The 18762-nt window shown below is 49.2% G+C and overlaps 1 protein-coding gene across 1 annotated transcript; it reads left to right on the top strand.

Moving 5' to 3' along the window:
• The first annotated feature begins 3455 nt into the window (after window positions 1–3455).
• Window positions 3456–16905, top strand: CD4 (CD4 molecule). The gene is made up of 10 exons (XM_030021070.1): window positions 3456–3681; window positions 10859–10990; window positions 12689–12844; window positions 12930–13073; window positions 13314–13589; window positions 14038–14394; window positions 14511–14753; window positions 14844–14962; window positions 15202–15269; window positions 16553–16905. Exons 2-10 carry the CDS (start codon window positions 10930–10932, stop codon window positions 16566–16568), a joined length of 1440 nt encoding a protein of 479 aa, XP_029876930.1. The 5' UTR covers window positions 3456–3681; window positions 10859–10929; the 3' UTR covers window positions 16569–16905.
• Window positions 16906–18762: the final 1857 nt, after the last annotated feature.

Here is an 18762-nt window from a genome sequence, read left to right as displayed (position 1 = left end):
GTTCACAGGCACACTCCTAGCCCTCACTGACGTGCAGGGAACTTGGTTTTAAGGAGACCATCTCTGGAGGTTTCTTGGCTTTCCACTGGAGTCAGTAGAAGGTCCTTCTCAACACCTGATTTCTGAGATCCTTTTCTCCCTTTTCCGCAGAGAGACTTCGTGTCCCTGCAGACTGTGACCTCCACCCAGCATAGCCTGGAAGCCTCCTCTCTCCACTGAGGTCCACAAGAATCTGTTACTTGCCAACCCCCGTTTGCGAAAATATTGCTGGTGATGGGATTAGAGCAAAGAGAGGCAGCGCGGGGTGGGTGGGGAGTGTCTCTGCAGGGGAGAAAACAGGGAAACATGACAGCCACAAACCTGGCTGGGGGGGAGCGGTGTGTAGTGCTCGGGCTCTTCTTCTCACTCTGCCACAGGGTCAGCATGTGATGCTGGATAAGACCCACTTTCCCCACGGGTGCAGTACAGCAACTGTCCCAGCGAGGTGCGAACCAGACTGGCGTGGAATTTAAAAACCAGTTGAATATTTATGAGAAATATTACATTCAGAAGAGAGACTGGCTGGCTAATATTATTCATCCCTTTTGGATTCTGATGTTTAATTAATGCTTGCAAAGTGCTTTGAGATGCTTGGATGAAAGTGATACAAACACGTCACTGCACGCTGTGACCCTCAGTCCCAGAGGTACCTGTTCACCACACAGCTGTAGCAGCTCTGAGACATGAGGCTCCCTCCTGAATCCCTTCCCTGGGGTCAGAATAGGTCGGGGGCGGGGGCAAGCCCGCAGTTTTGTCACCTCAGACCCACAGCCCTGCTTCTCCTTGCAACTCTGCAGCAAGTTCAAGTGCGTTTTGGAAGCTTTACCCCTTCAGGGAATGCTATTTCTGGTAGATATTTGCAATGACATAAACCAACTGTTTAAAAACAAGCCAGTGTTTCTGCATTACAGAATGCTGGGGAGACAAAATGCAAGCTGGAATCCATGCCAACTGAAGCATCAGCTCAATGCCCCAGAGCCCCAAGCCCTGAGACACCAGGGTCTTACAACCCCAATCTGACTTTTCTTAGCTCTGTTTTTCCCAGGATAGCCCCACTCTGGCAGCTAGGGACCAGAACGGACATTTCTATTTGCAGGCATGTGAGGGTGTTTTGAAGATACCGATGTGATGCAGCAGGCTCTTGCAGGAGAGCCGTGTCTCGGAACAGGGCTTTCACAGGCTCTGGACACTGGCAAAGCGGATGCCCGTCCCATCCCATCCCGTCCCATTCCATCCTGTCCCGTAGCCTGTGTCCCACACTGGGAAGTTTCTGTCTCACGCAGGTGGCTCTTTCCTCGTGATGGGACAGCTTCATCTTTCTCCAAAAAGACAACTAATGGACCAGCTGTTGCACCTGAGGCCTGATCAGTGCTGTTCCTTTCACACCTGGTAGCACATTATGAACCTCGGTGCTGTCTGTCCCTGCTCCTCCATGAGTTTGTCTGTCCCTGCTCCTCCAAAGCCTGGTTGCGTCTTGCACCCCTGTCCTCCAGACAAAGGGGCAAGTCACTGCCAGGAGGAGAAGAGTGGGTGGCACAGAGATGAAATCTCAGACACGTCTGGGGCTCAGTGGGTTTCCGCCGTCTTGGCTGAGGCTGGGATTCGGAGAGAAAGACACCAAATGTGGGTGGAAAACCACAAAAGCCCCCTCCTCCACCCTACAGAGAAGGGAAACAGCTGAGATTCAGTAGCAGTACAGGTTACCTAAGAATAACCTTGTATTGGGTTTGCATGGCAAGGTTTTGGTAGTAGAGGGGCTTCTGTGAGATGTGAGCAGGAGCTGACCTCCTGTTAGTCAGAGCTATATTCAGCCAGCCCCAAAACAGACCCACCGCAGGCCAAAGCTGAGCCAATCAGGGATGCCTGTGGTGCCTTTGTGATAACATATTTAAGAAAGGGTAAAAAACACAGCACAGCAGCTGTGAGAGAGGATTGAGAAGATGTGAGAGAAACAGCCCTGCAGACACCAAGATCAGTGAAGAAGGAGGGGGAGGAGGTGATCCATCCAGGCACCGGAGCAGAGATCTCCCTGCCGCCCCTGGAGAAGACCACGGTGATGCAGGTTGTCCCCTGCAGCCCATGGAGGTCCACGTTGGAGCAGATATCCACACCACAGACCCTGGAGAGTCTGCGCTGGAACAGGGTCCTGGCAGGAGCTGTGGCTTGTGGAGAGAAGCCCACGCTGGAGCAGGTTTTCTGGCAGGAGCTGTGGCCTGTGGAGGACCCACACTGGAGCAGTTAGAATTGTCAAATCATAGAACAGCCCAGGCTGGACAGGACCTCGAAAGATCACCTGGTCCAGCCTTTCATGGGAAAGGGGCCCTAGATGAGTTTATCTAGCTCCCTGTCCAATCACATCTTGAAAGCCTCCAGCAATGGGGATTCTACCACGTCCCTGGGGAGGTTGTTCCACTGACTGATTGTTCTCACTGTAAAAAATGTCTTTCTTATGTCGAGATGAACATGAAGAACTGCAGCCCATGGGAAGGACCCGCATTGGAGCCCTTTATGAAGAACCCCATGGTGCAGCAGGGGAACAGCATGAGCAGGAAGGAATGGCAGACACCAAGTGCTACAAACTGACCACAACCCCCACCACCTCTTCCCCTGCAACGCTGGGGGGGAGGAAGGAGGTGCAGAAGAGTCAGGTGTGAAGTTGAGCCTGGGAAGAAAAGGTGGGTGGGGAAAGGTGTTTTTAGTTTTGTTTTTATTTCTCACTATCCTACTCTGTTTTTAATTGGCCATAAATTAAATTAATCTTCCCCAAGCCAAGTCTGTTTTGCCCATGACAGTAACTGGTGAGTGATCTACCTGTCCTTGCCTTGACCCATGAGGTTTTTTTCATCTTATCTTCTTCCTCTGCCTTGCTGAGGAGGGGGAGTGAGAGAGCGGTTGTGTTGGAAGCTGGCGACCAGCCAAGGTCAACCCACCACTGCTATAAAGAAAATATTCTCTCATCTCACCCCAAATCTCAGCCATACTCCAGAGACAGGTGCCCCTAACATATCATCAGTGATCCCCTCTCCCTCTGTTATTATCCCTGTGCAACCCCTGGGGTCAGGTCCGTGGCCCACTCCTCAGAGGTGTCTTCTCTTAGCGGTGATGCAGGAGACAGGCTGGGAAATGGAGGTCGGCTTGCTCTTACAGAGTATCAGAGGCACAGGCTGGGTCCAGATCTGCTCAGCTAACACGATAATTTGCGAGCTTTCTTTGTCAGTAGAGCAGAACTGGTTTCCAACAGTTCCCTTTTAAGTTTCAGCCCTGTTACGGCCTCCCATCAGCTGCCATATGGCCAATAGGCTCTCTCTGTTTTACACACTCATTCTCCCCAGGCGCTGCAATATATCGCCTTCCGTTATGGTCTCCATTTCTGTTCACACCCAGAGTTGAAATCACGTGCATTTGGAAAATCACCCTCTACCTAGAGAAGTTGGCGGATGTCAGCAGAACCTGGACTGGCAGCAAGACCTTGCTGACGCTCCAGCTGGAGAGGAGGAGACATCAAGACCGACGTCTGTTGAGCTGCTTTCTGAACATCAACTTCGTTCTTCTTTTGTTTCAGCTGTAGCTGGGTGAGATCAATTACGGCAGGTGACAAACACAAGGAGACAGAAACACAGAGACAGAGAGGAAGGAAAAGAGGTAAGGAAACTTTCTTTCTTTCTTTCTCTGAGAAAAGAGGCCAATCTGTTTTCATTTTTTTTAATGTTACGAACTTTACTATTCCACACGAGTTGCTGTTTCGGCATGGGCGGATTGGTTTTGCCCCACTTAAAGGTCTGATGTAAAACCATCTTGAACCTTTGACTCGATAATACTTCTGGCTGTGCAATTCACCAAGGCCTTTTAGTTTTAACTAAGAAGTGCTTGTCTCCCCAGATTTTTCCCTGAGAGGGGCAAAAAAAAGGGATCTATGAAAAGCTTAACCCGCCTTAGAGCCTGGGGATCTCACAGATCTTTTAAACCCACATATAGGGAAAAATGTCCAATATGAGGGCCTGTCACTGGTGACCATATATCTCCAAGGGCTGGAAATGCACTGGGGAACAGCCCTCCACCAGCTGCCACTTGCTATTACCTTCTCCACGTGCCCCCTAGGAAGGGGAACTTTATTCTAAAAGAAGCCTGAAAAATAAGAAGATGCCGGTCTCTAGCAAACTAGGGACGTCTGCTTACATCTGTACGTGCTGAGACCAGAGGGGTCTATTCTGCTAATCCAGGCTGACTGGCTCACTGCCTGACACCGGCTGCTGATGCAGCCTGATCCACCAGCTCAGGGCTGAGTGAGCAGGATTTCTTGGCGAAAGAGGGATCTTTTCAATTTAAGGACATCAGAAAAGAGACTTGCCTTCCCCTTCCATAGGCTGCCACAGTGTTGAAAAGAGGAGTTTCATTTCTGGCTGAATTTTTCAACTTTCAGGTGGTGTATCCTACTCAACCTTTGTCAGCCACCTCAGATATTCCACTACACGGTGCATTAAGGTTGAGCACAGGTTACTACTTAATGTTCTCCACTATAAACTGAGCAGTCCTCTTAAAGCCCTGGTGCACATTAGCCTCAAATCGATTTGCAGACTTTCCTTTTATCCTCCCCAGTGTTTCACAAATATGGCTGCCAAAGCTGCCTGCAGTACGACAGGGCTTGCCTCATCTAAATTGAGCATCTGTCCCGCTCCTGCTCGTGGTTCTTGGGTGCCCAGGGATGGTGCCCACCCGATCTGCTACAGCCTCGTGTGGCAACCCTGTATTCACCAGGGACAAAATTAAGGAGGGATGCATTTTTGCTCTGAACGGGCAGATATACGCCATTTTGCTGTGCTGACCTCATCAATATACATAGACCCTTTTCCAGTCTGGGCTGTGCATCAGGTAAATTGCATGGTAAGATCTCGCTGTTCCTATTTTGGCAGCTATGTTAATGATACCTGAACATCATCCCAAGCATGCACATGGCTTGGGAGGGCGATGGAGGGCCTGACTTCAGCGGTCATCTCAGTGCCTTTGCTAGTCACAGCCTCCAGTGATGAAAGATGGTTTGCGGAGCCCAAAAGAGGAGGGTTAGGAGGAAAGGAATGGGGCTAGGCAGAGGAAGAAAAGCTCAGAAAGCAAGTGCTGAAATGTCCGTGAGGCAAAGGCCAGTCTTGGCTTCCCCTTAGGCTGCCGGAGGGGTTAGAAGCCGTTAGGGAGCAGCCCGGGCTGTGGAGATGGAGCCGTTTCTCATGGCCTCCACATGGGTCCAGGCACACGGCTAGGCCAGGGGGACTTTATGGCTGAAGAGAGCTCGGCTGGCGCTGAGACGGTGGCCTCGCCGCCCTGCCCCGTCTTGATGGTGGGACCTGTCTCCGGGTGGATCGGCAGCTTTCACCCGGTGGACCCTGCTCCGGCACATCCCTCTTGCAGCAGCTCCGAAGGGTGGCAGCCACTCTCAGACGAACGGCCAGACACGCTCAAGGGGAAATGAAAGCAGGGTCGGCCAGTCTCGGGGGGACAGTGGGGGCCGTGAAATGACCTTCACTGCTACCCTCTCTTTGCTCTCTGCTGGCCGTTTTTGTTGCATTTGGTCTCTTACCCTGCCTGCTGCTCACATATGTTTGCTTTAATGTTAATAAGTAATTTCAGAGAAACCGCTACTCGGTAAAAGAGCCAGATCAGCTTTGCTTTAGATGTTTAAACTGAGAGAGAGGTGATCCTCTGTAACCCAGAGCCCCCAAACCAAGCCCAACTGCTTGATGTGCGGGGACAAGAGGTGGCTGTGTCCCTCAGCTGCCGCCTGGCTGGCACTGCAAGGGGAAATGCAGTGCAGCAGCAGCGGCTGAGGTGTGGAGACCTTGTGGGGCTGGATGGCTGGGAGGGCCCCCCCGACCCGGCAGAGCGAGCTGCTGCCAGATCAAAAGCACAGCCACAAGCAAGAGCGAGAGAAGAAAACAAGAAAACCACACTGCATGAAAGAGGCAGAGGAACGCACTGAGAGAGGGAGATGGCCTACTCTACATCTGTAGCGGTTGCTGAGTTTTTTTGTTCTGTTTTTTTTTAATTTCGGTTTCCTCCTGTGTCATGCCAGTGCCAGCCTGGTGGAGAGCTCTCTGCAGCCATTGCCTGCTGGGGCTCGGTACTGGAAGGAGCGAGGGCCTGCCAGCCCCTCTCCCAAGCAGATGTTCTCCAGGCCAGACTTGGTCCTGTGGGCATTATTCCCTGGAGCAAGACCGCTCACTACCTCAGCTCTCCTCCTCCTATCCCTCAGAGAGGCAGGTATTATTAAAATAAGTGAAGAAGGAAATTAAACCAGTTTAATAAGAGAGGGGAGTTAAAATGAAATGGAAATCAATGTTCACTTGTGTTTTGGGTTTGTGTGGCAGGGTTTTGGTAGCAGGAGACGGGCTGTAGGGCCGGCTCCTGTGAGAAGCTGCTAGAAGCTTCCCCGGCTCCAAGCCAGACCTGCCTCTGGCCAACATCGAGCCCATCAGCAGTGGTGGCAGCGCCTCTGGAAGAACAGATTTGAGAAGGGGAACCTGCAGCTGGGTTTGGGAAGTGGGATGTGAGAAAAACCCCTCTGCAGATACCGAGGTCAGTGAAGGAGGAGGGGGAGGAGGTGCACCGGAGGAGGCTGATGCCCCTCCAGCCCGTGGTGAGACGGCAGGCTGTCCCCCCCCCAGCCCATGGAGGTTAACAGTGGAGTAGATGCCCACCTGCAGCCCGGGGAGGACCCCACGCTGGAGCAGGGAGATGCCCCCGAAGATGGCCGTGACTCCATGGGAAAGCCTGTGCTGGAGCAGTTTGTGCCTGAAGAACTGCAGCCCGTGGGAAGGACCCATGCCAGAGAAGTTCATGAAGGACTGTCTCCCGTGGAAGGGACCCCATGCCGGAGCAGGGGACGAGTGAGGAGTCCTCCCCCTGAGGAGGAAGGAGCGGCAGAGACAATGTGTAATGAACTGACCCCAATCCCCGTTCCCTGTCCCCCTGTGCCACTGGAGGGAGGAGGTAGAGAGAACCGGGAGTGGAGTTGAGCCGGGAAGGAGGGAGGGGTGGGGGGAAAGTGTTCTAAGGTTTGGTTTTACTTTTCAAATCAATTTAATTCATTACCAATCAAATCAAAACAGGATAATGAGAAGTAAACCCAAATCTTAAAACAACTTCCCCCCATGCCTCCTTTCTTCCCAGGCTCAACTTTACCCCCAAATTCTCTACCTCCTCCCCACCAGCACTGCAGAGTGATGGGCAATGGGAGTTGCGGTCAGTTTGTCACACATTCTCTCTGTCGCTCCTTCCTCTTCATACTCTTCCCCTGCTGCAGCGTAGGGTCCCTCCCACGAAAGACAGCCCTTCATGAACTTCTCTGGCATGGGTCCTTCCCACGGGCTGCAGTTCTTCATGAACTGCTCCGGTGTGGCTCCCTTCCCCGGGCTGCAATCCTTCAGGCACAAACTGCTCCAGCACGGGCTTTCCCATGGAGTCACGGCCATCTTCGGGGGCATCTCCCTGCTCCAGCGTGGGGTCCTCCCCGGGCTGCAGGTGGGCATCTACTCCACTGTTAACCTCCATGGGCTGGGGGGGGGACAGCCTGCCGTCTCACCACGGGCTGGAGGGGCATCAGCCTCCTCCGGTGCACCTCCTCCCCCTCCTCCTTCACTGACCTCGGTATCTGCAGAGGGGTTTTTCTCACATCCCACTTCCCAAACCCAGCTGCAGGTTCCCCTTCTCAAATCTGTTCTTCCAGAGGTGCTGCCACCACTGCTGATGGGCTCGATGTTGGCCAGAGGTGGGTCCGACTTGGAGCTGGGGAAGCTTCTAGCAGCTTCTCACAGGAGCCACCCCTGCAGCCCCTCCCCTGCTACCAAAAAAACCCCGCCACACAAACCCAAAACAACTTGGGAGGGAGCCCTGCTCCTCCATTGCTAGACATGCTAATAAATCAAGTATGCCTGGACTGCTTCTGGCACAGAGGCCAACTGGCATGAGATGGTCTGGGTTATTAAACTCACTTAACCTCCAAAATGAACTGGCTACATGCCAGCTGCCTAACGGGAGTGGTCCCTGGCCCATGAGAACACCTAAATGCATCCCAGGAGTTGCTCAGGAGAGTGAGTGTTGTCCTGGGCCAAAAATGTGTCAGGAAATGTTCTAGCAATTTAACAGGACTGATGAGTGTGTTCCAGTGCCTGGGAACATTCCCTGACACCACTTAATTTATGAGTACCACCATAAGATACAGCTGGGCTGGCTGTAAGGAGGCTGTGGGTCTGCTGCAGGCATGTGCTAATGAGAGCAGCTTGCTCAGTTAACATAGCAGAGCCTTGCTTACTGAGATCCGTAAACTCCAGAGTAGCATTGCCTGTGATCTGGCCTGGAGGGATACAGAAGGAGATAGAAAGACAGGGGAAAAATAGGAAGTGGCATGCACGAGAAGTAGAGATAAACAGGGAGAGAGAGAATGAGTGTGAAAGAAATGCTAGCTGAAGGCAACCCATTTTCCCCACTGACTTGTAACATGTAGGTGGTAAACATCATATTGTAGAGATCTGCCACAGAAATACAAAGATTAGTGTGAATGAAGTAGGAATGCAGAACATGTGAAACCATGAGAAGAAACAGAAAAACAAAGATGCATCAATCTCTATCTACCAAGCTGCGCAAGGTCAGCAGTTCACGAGTCCCACGGTGCTCTGGTTGTGTGGTTTTGCTCAATAACCAGATAGCAAGAAGGTGAAGAACAAACTGAAGCTGTAAGATGACAGGAAAATAGAGATTCCCAGCCAAAACAAAATGATGGTGTGTGACTCAGCGATTTCATTAATTTTTACCTGTTCATTACATTCAGGTTTTATATGAAGTTTAATGACTTAAAATATTTGAAATCCAGCACTGACCCTGTTAATTCATAGATATCACTTTAGATTGGGGGCTAACTTTTCCTGCTGGTCCCACTGGGACAGGTGACACGAGTGTTCGCAGTGAGGACGAGGTTTCTTCTGTCACCTCAGGAATGGATCTTACTCGGGGCCCTATGCCAGTTCTCGGTTATGGATGTTTCTTCTGAGTGAGACATATAGAGATGCCTTGTTGTTGCCCCTTTCTTTATTCTGTAGCGTAGCCCAGCAAACTGCTTGCTCACTGCTGCTGCTGCATCTTGTTAGGAGTGATCTCCAATGACACGCACTGGCTCCTTTGTTTTACTGTTTTCACACAAAACAGCTCATGCAAATATTCCCTGGGGCTGGGATGGGTTTTTTGCTTTGCACGAGGCAAGCCACAAATCTTCTCTGACTGTGCCTTTGCCATCTATTTCTCTTCTGATGGTGCACATGGCTGCTGCCTTGCTCTTGCACCTGTATTTTTCATATGTGCATGTGTGTACACCTGTCTAGCTGCCAGATTGTAGGTCATGCTGACCTGATCTCCCTGTAAATGTAGTATGGATGTTTTCATCTACTCTTTGATAGTTTTGTGTGCTCTGATGATTTACATTAATTTCAATATTAAATTATCCTCTAATAGAATATATTATACTTAATATTGCACATAATACATATAAATATTGTATAAAATTATTCTTGCATTTCTTTTTAGTTCAATCCCATTATGACCCCAGCCTTCAGTTTGTCATGCTCTTGGCATGGGGAGTGCCTGCTTTTAGAGAAGGGAGGTTGCCTCACTGTTTTTACTCACTCCCCAAACCAGTTAATCTGCTTGGCTTCCTTTTTGTGATATATGCCTTGGTTTAGGGATAGAGAGCTTGGTAGTCTCCTCACACCAGCAGCCATGGTCCCCTTCACCTTGCCAGCCCACCCAGCTGCAGCTGATACCAGCACTTGGTCTCTGCTACAGTCGGATATTTCATCTAATTTGATAACTCACCTTAACACGATAGTTAGCTCCCAGTTCCCACTTATGGTGTTGTTACCATCAACGCAACTTCTTCTTTTGGACCTCATTCCTCCCTTCTCCCCAGACTTTTTGTTGAATAGTCCTAAGAATTCAAGCAAGTCTTTCCAACAACGTCAGACTTGGTGGTTATTGAGATTTTCAAGGTAAGAAATAAGTACGCAAAAAACAAACATCTCCAAGGGCGGGGACTGCTTGGCATCTCTTGGCATCTATTCCAATGCTGAACCACCTTCAGCGGCAAGAAATTTTTCCTTCTATCTAGTCAACGGTTCCTTGCTGCAACCTATGGCTCTTCCTCTCCTGTGCACATCTGAGAAGAATGTGGCTCCTTCTTCTAGGTAACATCCTTTAGATAATGGGAGACTGAAATTAGATCCCACCTTGGCTCTCCTCTCCCTAACAAACCCATCTTTCTGTCTCTCCCTGTATATGCTCCAACCTCCTCACCATCCCAGTAGCCCTCCATTGGACTCTGCCCAGTTTGTTGGCATCCGTCTTCTGCTGGGGGCCCAAAACTCGATCCTGTATCCTAGATGAGACCTCAGGTGTGCCAAATAGAGGGAAATAATTACTTCCCTCAGTCTGCTGGCTGTGCTCTTGCTAACGCAGCCCTGTATGTGTTCAGCCTTAATCGCTGCAAGAGTGATGATAACCCACCATAGAGAAGTAAAAAGGCACAGAACTCTTGGCAATATAAACACCTGCAGTCCAATGAATGCCAGAAACCTAGGGATGAGTAAAATGAAATGTTTAATACCAAACTCTAGAGGGAACACTGCAGCTGGATTCTTTGCTGAAACACAGGGCTCTGGTGACCTTACCAATGAGTTTCCACTTCACTGCACTGAAGGATGGTGGGTGCTGACTGGGAACATGGGGCCCCCTCCACCAAGGTCTGAAAATCAACCAGTATTAACAGAGCATTTGCGTCTTACAGGACAGCATCCCTTGGCAGCGACGGCATTTCCAGCCCTGCAGTCTGCCGCAGGGAGGAGCGTTCCCGCAGCGATGGAGTCATGTGGCACAGTGGTGAGCACCACACTTGCCATCTTCTTGGTTCTGCATCTGGGTGAGTCCTCGGCTCAGCAAACCCTCCCGGTTCTTACAGCCTTTCCACAAGCCTCAAAACATTTGGGGTGTTTTAGGGACCTCCTGATTTGCCATACAACATACCTCACACGGTTTAGAGCAGGCTCATTCCAGCCATGAAGCTGTGACTGCTGCCTTCTTACCTTGTCTGGCCTACCCCTGCACTGCCCAACAGCTCTCTGTGGGGCCATGCAGTGGAGATTAGACCAGGGGCTAGGAGCTGAGAGGCTCCCTACATCCATGTCCTGTTATTTCAGAGGCAGCATGGACAGCTCAAGCTTTGGGACTCAGGTTGTTCCCAGTCTGCCTGCTGAGCCTACCGGCCGAAACCAGGGGGTGTGGAGCATCACCAGGTTTGGGGAGCCATCCTGTAGAGATGCAGGAGTGGGGTTCCTCTGAGAGCCGGGGTGCACACCAAGCACAAAGTGGAAAATAGCACCTTCCACACTGCCTCCATCTGCCTGGGCAAAACCATGTGTTTCTCATCACAGATTTGCCCTTACAAATGTGATGCTACCAGCTTGCTTAGTTTGACTGCTAATGTTGTAAGGTTTGGTGGACTTTTTAGCGCTCATTTTCCAAGAAAGGAGGGCAACTGAATAAGGCCAAGCCTGCATTTCTCAGATACTCAGCTTTGATTCCTCTGGTTGCAGAAGAAAGATTGGAAATCTTTTAGGCACCCTAGAACCAAAAGCAAAGCAAAAGATTTATAATTTCACAGTTTAAGACAAAATCATCATTTTCTGTGGTCCAATGTGTGATTATTGAAAATCTGTATTGGCAATGTTGCAGACTACCTATGCTCTTGGGGGAATAGGTAGCTTGTCGAAAACCCTCCATTAAATTCATGTAAACTTCTTATTTTGCACTTCTGTGGCGCTCTAGTACTAGGGTCACCTGGGGGATCTGCAGGTTAGGCAGCTCTGAGAGGTTACCAAGAGTGTGGTAGGAGACCACAACCCCCTTATTCCCAATTGTACCTCTGGCAACTCCATCTCCTTCTTATGGTCTCCTACAGAAATCCTCTTTATAGTGAAGGAAAGGAAGTGGTTCTTCCAAGAAACCACTCCTAATGTTTCTTCAACATTATACATCCTACTTCTTTTACTGTCACATAGCCCTCATCCCAAGAACAGGAACCTGACATTAGGCCAGCCTTCTTTCTTTCTTTTTTACTTTACCCTTTCATTTTCCTGGGCTTTCAGTCATGCTCCATGCAAAAATTGGAAGAAGGGGTAAGCAAATTTGCCTCAAAACTTGCTGGGAAGTGAAGGAGGGCTGGCATATGCTGTCCTGCCTTTGCTACCAGTACGACAACTAAATCTTGTCCAGTGGAAAAAGGTTGTTTCAGTAAAACTGTTGACATCTCAAAATTATGAATGATGTTGAATCCACCACAACCACTGATATTTTCCCTATTTCTGAATGTATGTGAAACAGAATAGCCATTAGCCAGGCAAAGAGCCTGAAGTGGAGGGGAGGGAAGCTGTGGAGCTGAAAAGGCATTGATTGACTGATGAGACAAAGGACTGAAAATTTCAGAAATTGAGGATAATCTTCCCAGTATCTGGGAAAGGGAGGAGAAATATCTGTGTCTTTCTGGAGGGATGGGGAATATTCACTGAGCTACCCTTCAGAAAGTGAATCTATGCCTTTTTTGGTGGGTATTGACTTTCAGGTCTGATCCCCATTATGGCTCAGCAAAACAAACCAGAGATTGGGATCGCAGGACAGGAGGTGATCCTGAAATGCAGAGGCATACCTCATGACAAACGTGTGACCTGGAAGTACGATAAGGCTCTTATAAGGTCGTTTGAAGATAATCATTTGAAAGGTACGTCTTCCAATTCATCACCCCTTCTCCCCAGTATATGGCTGAGAAACTTCTTCCCTCCTAATCAAGCTTATTTTTTCAAAAGGCAAAGCTGCCATGACTGATCGATCTGAAATCAACTCCAACAGTAAACACCTGAGGGTGTTGGACTTAAGGCTCTCTGATGCTGGCACCTACATCTGTGAATCTGGCTCTCACAGAGTCAGTATCTCACTGCATGTCTTTAAATGTGAGTGATTAGAGGGCTTTTATCCATGAGAAGGGGAGGGGTGAGTGGAGCGTAGAGCTTGGAGAGACATCTCTGCTGGGATTCTTTATCCAGCTGCCATTTCTTCTGGCCTGGGCTATCATAGTTCATTTCTCCTCCATCTCCAGGGCACAAAGTCTCCGTATTCTCTTTGCTGTGACACATGTCCCTCTCTTGCAGGAAAAATAGTTGACTTCCTGGCTGCACTTTTTCTTTTTACAGTGACGATCTCTTTAGATGGGCACTTCCTGTCAAATGAAGTCCCTGAGCTGACTTTAATGCAAAATTCATCCCATACTCTACCAGATCTCAACATCACATTCTTTAACAGTAACAATAACATAGTAAGACCAACAATCTTAGAAAACAAGACCCGTCAAAAATACATACTGAAGTTAAAGCAACTGGAGGCTACGGACAGCGGGACCTGGATGTGTCACGTCCAATCAGCCTCTCCATTGATTAATCAGAACATCTCCTTTGATGTGAAGGTATTAGGTATGTGACAACAAAAATGCAACTCACACACTGCCTCGGGAACCATTGCTCCCTCCAGCTCATGAGCTGAGTTTTTACTTTGCAGCATCCCAAGCGATGGTGCTCCAGGGTGGATTTCCCAGGGCTTCCAACACTGCAGCTTGGGGATTGCTCTGCTGCCTGAGCTCTATTCCACACTTGCTCCCACTTTCCTCTCCCGGCTTGGTGAGGAGAGGATCCTCCTCTCCTTGGGGTCTGTACTTCTCAGCTCTGGTGAGCTTGGGAGCTTTGGCTCTTTAAACCTATTCTCAGACCCTAACTGTTTATCCTTCCTGGGGTATCTCATGGCTTTTCTCCAAGTCCTCTTTCAACTGAGCACAGCGTGCATCTCTCCAGATCAAGGGTGGACACAGGGAAGTGTAGCCATGGATCTCCCTGCCTCTGTATTCCTTGTCTCTTCTGAATTCAGGTTTTCAGAATACAGATTTGGAAAGAAAGTATGCAACTGCTGGTAGCACTGTCATCTTGTCATGGCATCTGAACTTCCAGAAAATAAAATGGAAAGAAGGTTTCACAGGACAACTGAATTGGAAACAACAGGAAAGTGCAACCGCTCATGAGCTACTTGATTTCAATGTCACAGCACGAGGAGAGCAGCATGAGACCAAAAAAAGCAGCCGCTTTCAGTGTGAGATAAGAAAACCTGAAAGTACCATAGAACTGAAACTCCCCAAAGTCCATTTCAACCACTCTGGGCAGTACCAGTGCCAGCTGGCATACAATAGAAGATATGTGCAGAGCAAGATAGAGCTGGTGGTGATGAAAGGTGAGAGAAGAAGTGGATCAAAAGATGAGGAGCTGCAGAAACCTGGAAGCCACAAGAGTGTGGGTGGACCCATCTTCCCATCCTCTCACTCACATGTCCTTTTCTTACCTTTACAGTCTCAGCTAACCCTGCTGGGCCACTCCCCAGAGGGGCCGAGATGACCCTGACCTGCCAGGTCTCTAGTCCACTCCCATCCAATGCCCACTTGCGCTGGGAACGTGTGAATGGGACTCAGGCGGACATCAAGAAGTCAAAGCAGAATGAAGTAAAAGTGGAGGTGAACGTCAGTGCTGCAGGGCTGTGGAACTGTCACCTCATAGAAGAAAATGACAAGAAGATCAGCCTTAATTACCACGTGGGTATGGAAATTAGCATCACATCCCTGCCTCCATCCAAAAGCCTTAACATTCTCTTTGTTTCTGTGTCTGAATACTTTTCTCCTTCCACAGAGGAAGCTCCTGTTTGGATTAGCTATGTGGTAATTGGAGCAAGTATTGGAGGCAGTGTATTGGTGTTTGGCCTTGCATGCCTGTGCATCATCAGTGGTATAAGCTGGCAGCGGAGAAGGGTGAGTGCCCTGGTCCCTGTGAAAGGTGAAGAGATGACAGTCTCCCCAAACCATAGGAGGAGTTTGATTTTCTGTTTGGGTGCGGGGCAGAACAGATAAAGGGTCAATCCTTAGACTCAAAGCAAATGGTTAGAGATGGACAGTCTGCAAATGTCAGACAGTACTTTACTACCACTTCAGAGGAAAGCATTTGAAGCATAAAAATATCCAGTCGTTACTTATTCCTTCTCTCCTGGCAGCAACGGGCAAAAAGGATGGCACGAGCAAGACAATACTTGCTGGAAAACAAGACATGTCAGTGTCAACAGTAAGTGGCAATGAGAGCACCCACAGTGGGCAAAGACTCTGGTTTCAAGACCGGGGAGATGGGTGGTCGAGTGGGGAGAAATGGAGCTTGAGCCTGCTTGGTGCTACAGTACAGCTGCATTTCAGCATTTTCAGCTCTTACTCATATTAAGTCATGCTTAAGAGTTATGAGCCATGTTTAATGAATTTCCTGTTATGCCCCAAACCCATGGTAGCACTGTGCTAGGAAACTTCTGAGGAGAGAGGTTTCACCTGAATTACCTTGACGTTGAGAGATGTTAGCCAAACCCAAGCAGGAGCTCCAGAGTCCTTTGATAGGTTCCACACTGGATCTGGGACCTGGGTATCAAGGTTGTGAAGGTGGAAGGCACACAACCAAGCTCAAGGATGAAACCCGAATTTTAAAAATCCATGATGTTCATAATATAATTCCAGCTCTACTAGCACAGTGCTGCACTGCAATCTGTGAAAATTGCCAATAACTTCCTTGGAGCAAGGAAAGAAAAGAGAAAATCACAGAACATTGTGAACCATGCTGTCTCCCAAAGGCCTTGGGTGATATGAAATACACCATCATGTCCTGGCCCTTTTCATGGGAGCACGGATTTCTCAGCAAAGAAGCTGCCCTTTTCCAGGTCTTTAAGCTTATATGGTATCAGGCATCAGAAGCAGCTGTGGAGAAACACTGATGGCTATTCTGTCACTGCAATTGGAGAGCTAAGGACAGTATAAATGATTGCATGAACAAGTTCAATGAATGTATAGGTGCAGAACTGGCCTTCTGCTTAATTTTCACTGGTGACAGTGGCAAACTGTGATAGTTTCACCAATTTTTTTTCACTGTCACTGACAATTCAGTGAGATGTTTATTGGCAAATACTGCTCCATAGCTGGGATGTATATGTGGTGAAGAGTTGGTTAGCATAACAAGTGTCAAAGAATTCACCTCGTTTTCACCTACTTTTTATCAAGGTTAAAAAATAATCCCCATAAGAAGAGGACAAAGCCCACACAGCTACATCAAAAACTAGATAAATCTGTGCAATGCAAGTGCTGATACAGTTGTTCTTTAAGTCTCTTTGCCCAGGAAGCAGCTCAGCGTAACTGAAACCTAAACCGCAGCCATGTGGATGCACAAGTAACCGTTTGCATCCTCAGCTACAGAGGCAGGCAGTCATTCTCTACACTACACAAAAAAGTGGGGGGTTGGCTGGCTTCGAGGTATCTGAGTGAAGCCTTTCACCACTACAATACTGGTACTCACATAATACTTTTCTGTTGCAGCCGGTTGAATAAGTAGTATTGCAGCACAAGTCAGAAGGACTGATGAAGTCTCTGCCTGTACCTACACACCTGCCAGCCCATAGTGCTCTGTGAATCCATCTCCCTTTCTCCTGTTTTGATACAATTCTTTATTCCTTCATCATTCCCCCAGTCTAATGCCACGGGGAGGGATGTTGTCTGGCTAGGAGTTGATGGACAAGCAAGAAACCCTAAAGGGTTATGACTGATCCCCGGTTCTACAATGAGAGACACTGAACAGAAGATATATATACATATACATATATATGCTTGTATTTTGCTCATGCACTTAAATTGACCTGCTTGTGAAACCAGCTTTATGTGCTTATTTTATCTGCCTGAGCTACAATAAATTACTTCAGGGTTGGGGGTTTTTTTTGCAAGCTGGACAAAATTTTTTCTGAGGCAATCTTGTCTGATTCAGATTCACATTTCTCCCTTTCCTGCTAGGATGTGGAATCCTGATTCTTACTATCTCCCACCTCCCTGGCTGCCACAAGCCTTCCTTAATGCACCAGCCCTCTGCTCTCTGTGAAACCTGTCCATCCTCATTCGCCTTTCCTGGGCAGTCAAGCCCTACAGTACCCCCCAGACCCATTCCTCAGCCTGTGGTCTTCACCTCTCCCACAACAAACCCATGCACAAGTGAAAACACTACAAGCAGTGGGATAATTCAGGACTAATTTTGTCGGGAAGGCAGTTCAGGAGAGCTTCTGGAAATCAGAGCCTGAAGAAGTTGTGAATGTTGATCTAAAAGGTAAGTTTGGGAAGGGGGTGACAAAGTCATTTCCTAGGAGAACAAACCAGCCTTGGACTGAGCAAGCCCACAGAGTGCGGAGAAGAGATGCTTCTGAGAAAGCCACCGAAAACAGTTCTCACCAAAATGATTCTTTGTTGGCTCAAGGAGGTGGGAAGAGGGAGTGAAAAGCCCAGGAAACTTAGGATGGAAGTAAAAGCGTGTTGCAGAGATGCCAGAATGTCCTGAAAGAAAAATACTGTTAAAATATGTACACAGAAGCCTTGTATATAGAGAAGTTATTCTACCATCTGCTAGCAGCGGGTCAAAAAGGCCTTGAGTTCCTACAGCTGTCACTGGCTGCAGTCCAGGTTTGTTCGCCTGCGCTGGGCTTGCTGGGGAGAGGCAGAGAGGGGCACTGGGCTGTGGGAAGGGCTCCCCGTGATGGAGACCCCCCCTGGACACCCAGTTACTGGAGGAGGGGGCTTCTCTGTAGCAGTCACGCCAGCATCACGCCGTTACTGACAGAGAAAAGACAGGTAGCAACAACGGCAGAGAGAACACCTGCGAGCTGGGGGAAATCTTCCTCCCCACAACCCCGTCTCTCCCCTGGAGCGGGGACGCAGCCCCAGGCAGCTGTGGCAGCAGGTGTGGGCCACCACCGGTGTCACGCCTGCTCCTTCACCATCATCCTCACACAAACAGGAGTGATGAAGGCCCGCGCTAGTGCCGTTTTCCTTCCCATAGCTTGTGCTTGTGCGCACAAAACTAGATTAACTTCGGAAGAGCCTTGGTCCGTATCCCGCTGCATGGAGTTGCTCCTGTCCTGTCCCTGAACTGCCAGCGTATCTTGGGAGCCGGTTGAGGCCCATCCGTCTGCTAAACAACAGATCATCAGGGCTTAAGGAAAAGTCAGTTTTGGGAGCTGTACGAGGGAAAATGAGCGCAGGGTCAGTGGTGGTCGATGTAATGATCATGACAAAGTGCTTGGCATAGTCCCCCCAACCAAAACCAACCCCTGCTCCTGCAGTCCAGACCCTTCTCCTTAAATAACTGCTTGAGTACCCAAGTCTGCTCCTCTTCGCACTCACATGGGTGTCCGGAGCAGAGGGATTATCCTGCACCACCTGGTCCCCAGGTGGGACAAAGCAGCACGCTGGTGAGCGTCCATCATGAGCTCCTCCGGCACTGCAGCCATCTCCAGCAGTTCAGATGCTCACCTGAGGCCCTGGCAGCTGAACCAACCCCCTCTGTACCTAAAAACGCAAGCCTTGACTTTTTCAATGAGACGATCAGCCTGATAAAAAAAGACTAAGCTAATAGAGCCCACCTGGCCTCCAGCACAGGGTCCATCAGACCTGGCCTGTTCGGGATGAAATGCATGGGTAGCAAAGAATGCCTGCACCGGTGGCTCGGAGAGCACGGAGGTGTCTGCGCTGCCTGACAGCGTTTCCCG

This window comes from Aquila chrysaetos, chromosome 7 (assembly GCF_900496995.4).
Source record: "Aquila chrysaetos chrysaetos chromosome 7, bAquChr1.4, whole genome shotgun sequence".
Taxonomy (NCBI): Eukaryota; Metazoa; Chordata; class Aves; order Accipitriformes; family Accipitridae; genus Aquila; species Aquila chrysaetos.
The sequence above is the reverse complement of the archived record's forward strand: the minus strand, read 5'-3'. Positions and strand labels throughout refer to the sequence as shown.

Coding starts and splice junctions, on each gene's coding strand:
- CD4 (XM_030021070.1), top strand. CDS start 10,930: ATGGAGTCATGTGGCACAGTGGTGAGCACCACACTTGCCATCTTCTTG. Junction 10,991..12,688: donor CTTCTTGGTTCTGCATCTGG/GTGAGTCCTCGG, acceptor ATTGACTTTCAG/GTCTGATCCCCATTATGGCT. Junction 13,590..14,037: donor CTTTGATGTGAAGGTATTAG/GTATGTGACAAC, acceptor TTCTGAATTCAG/GTTTTCAGAATACAGATTTG.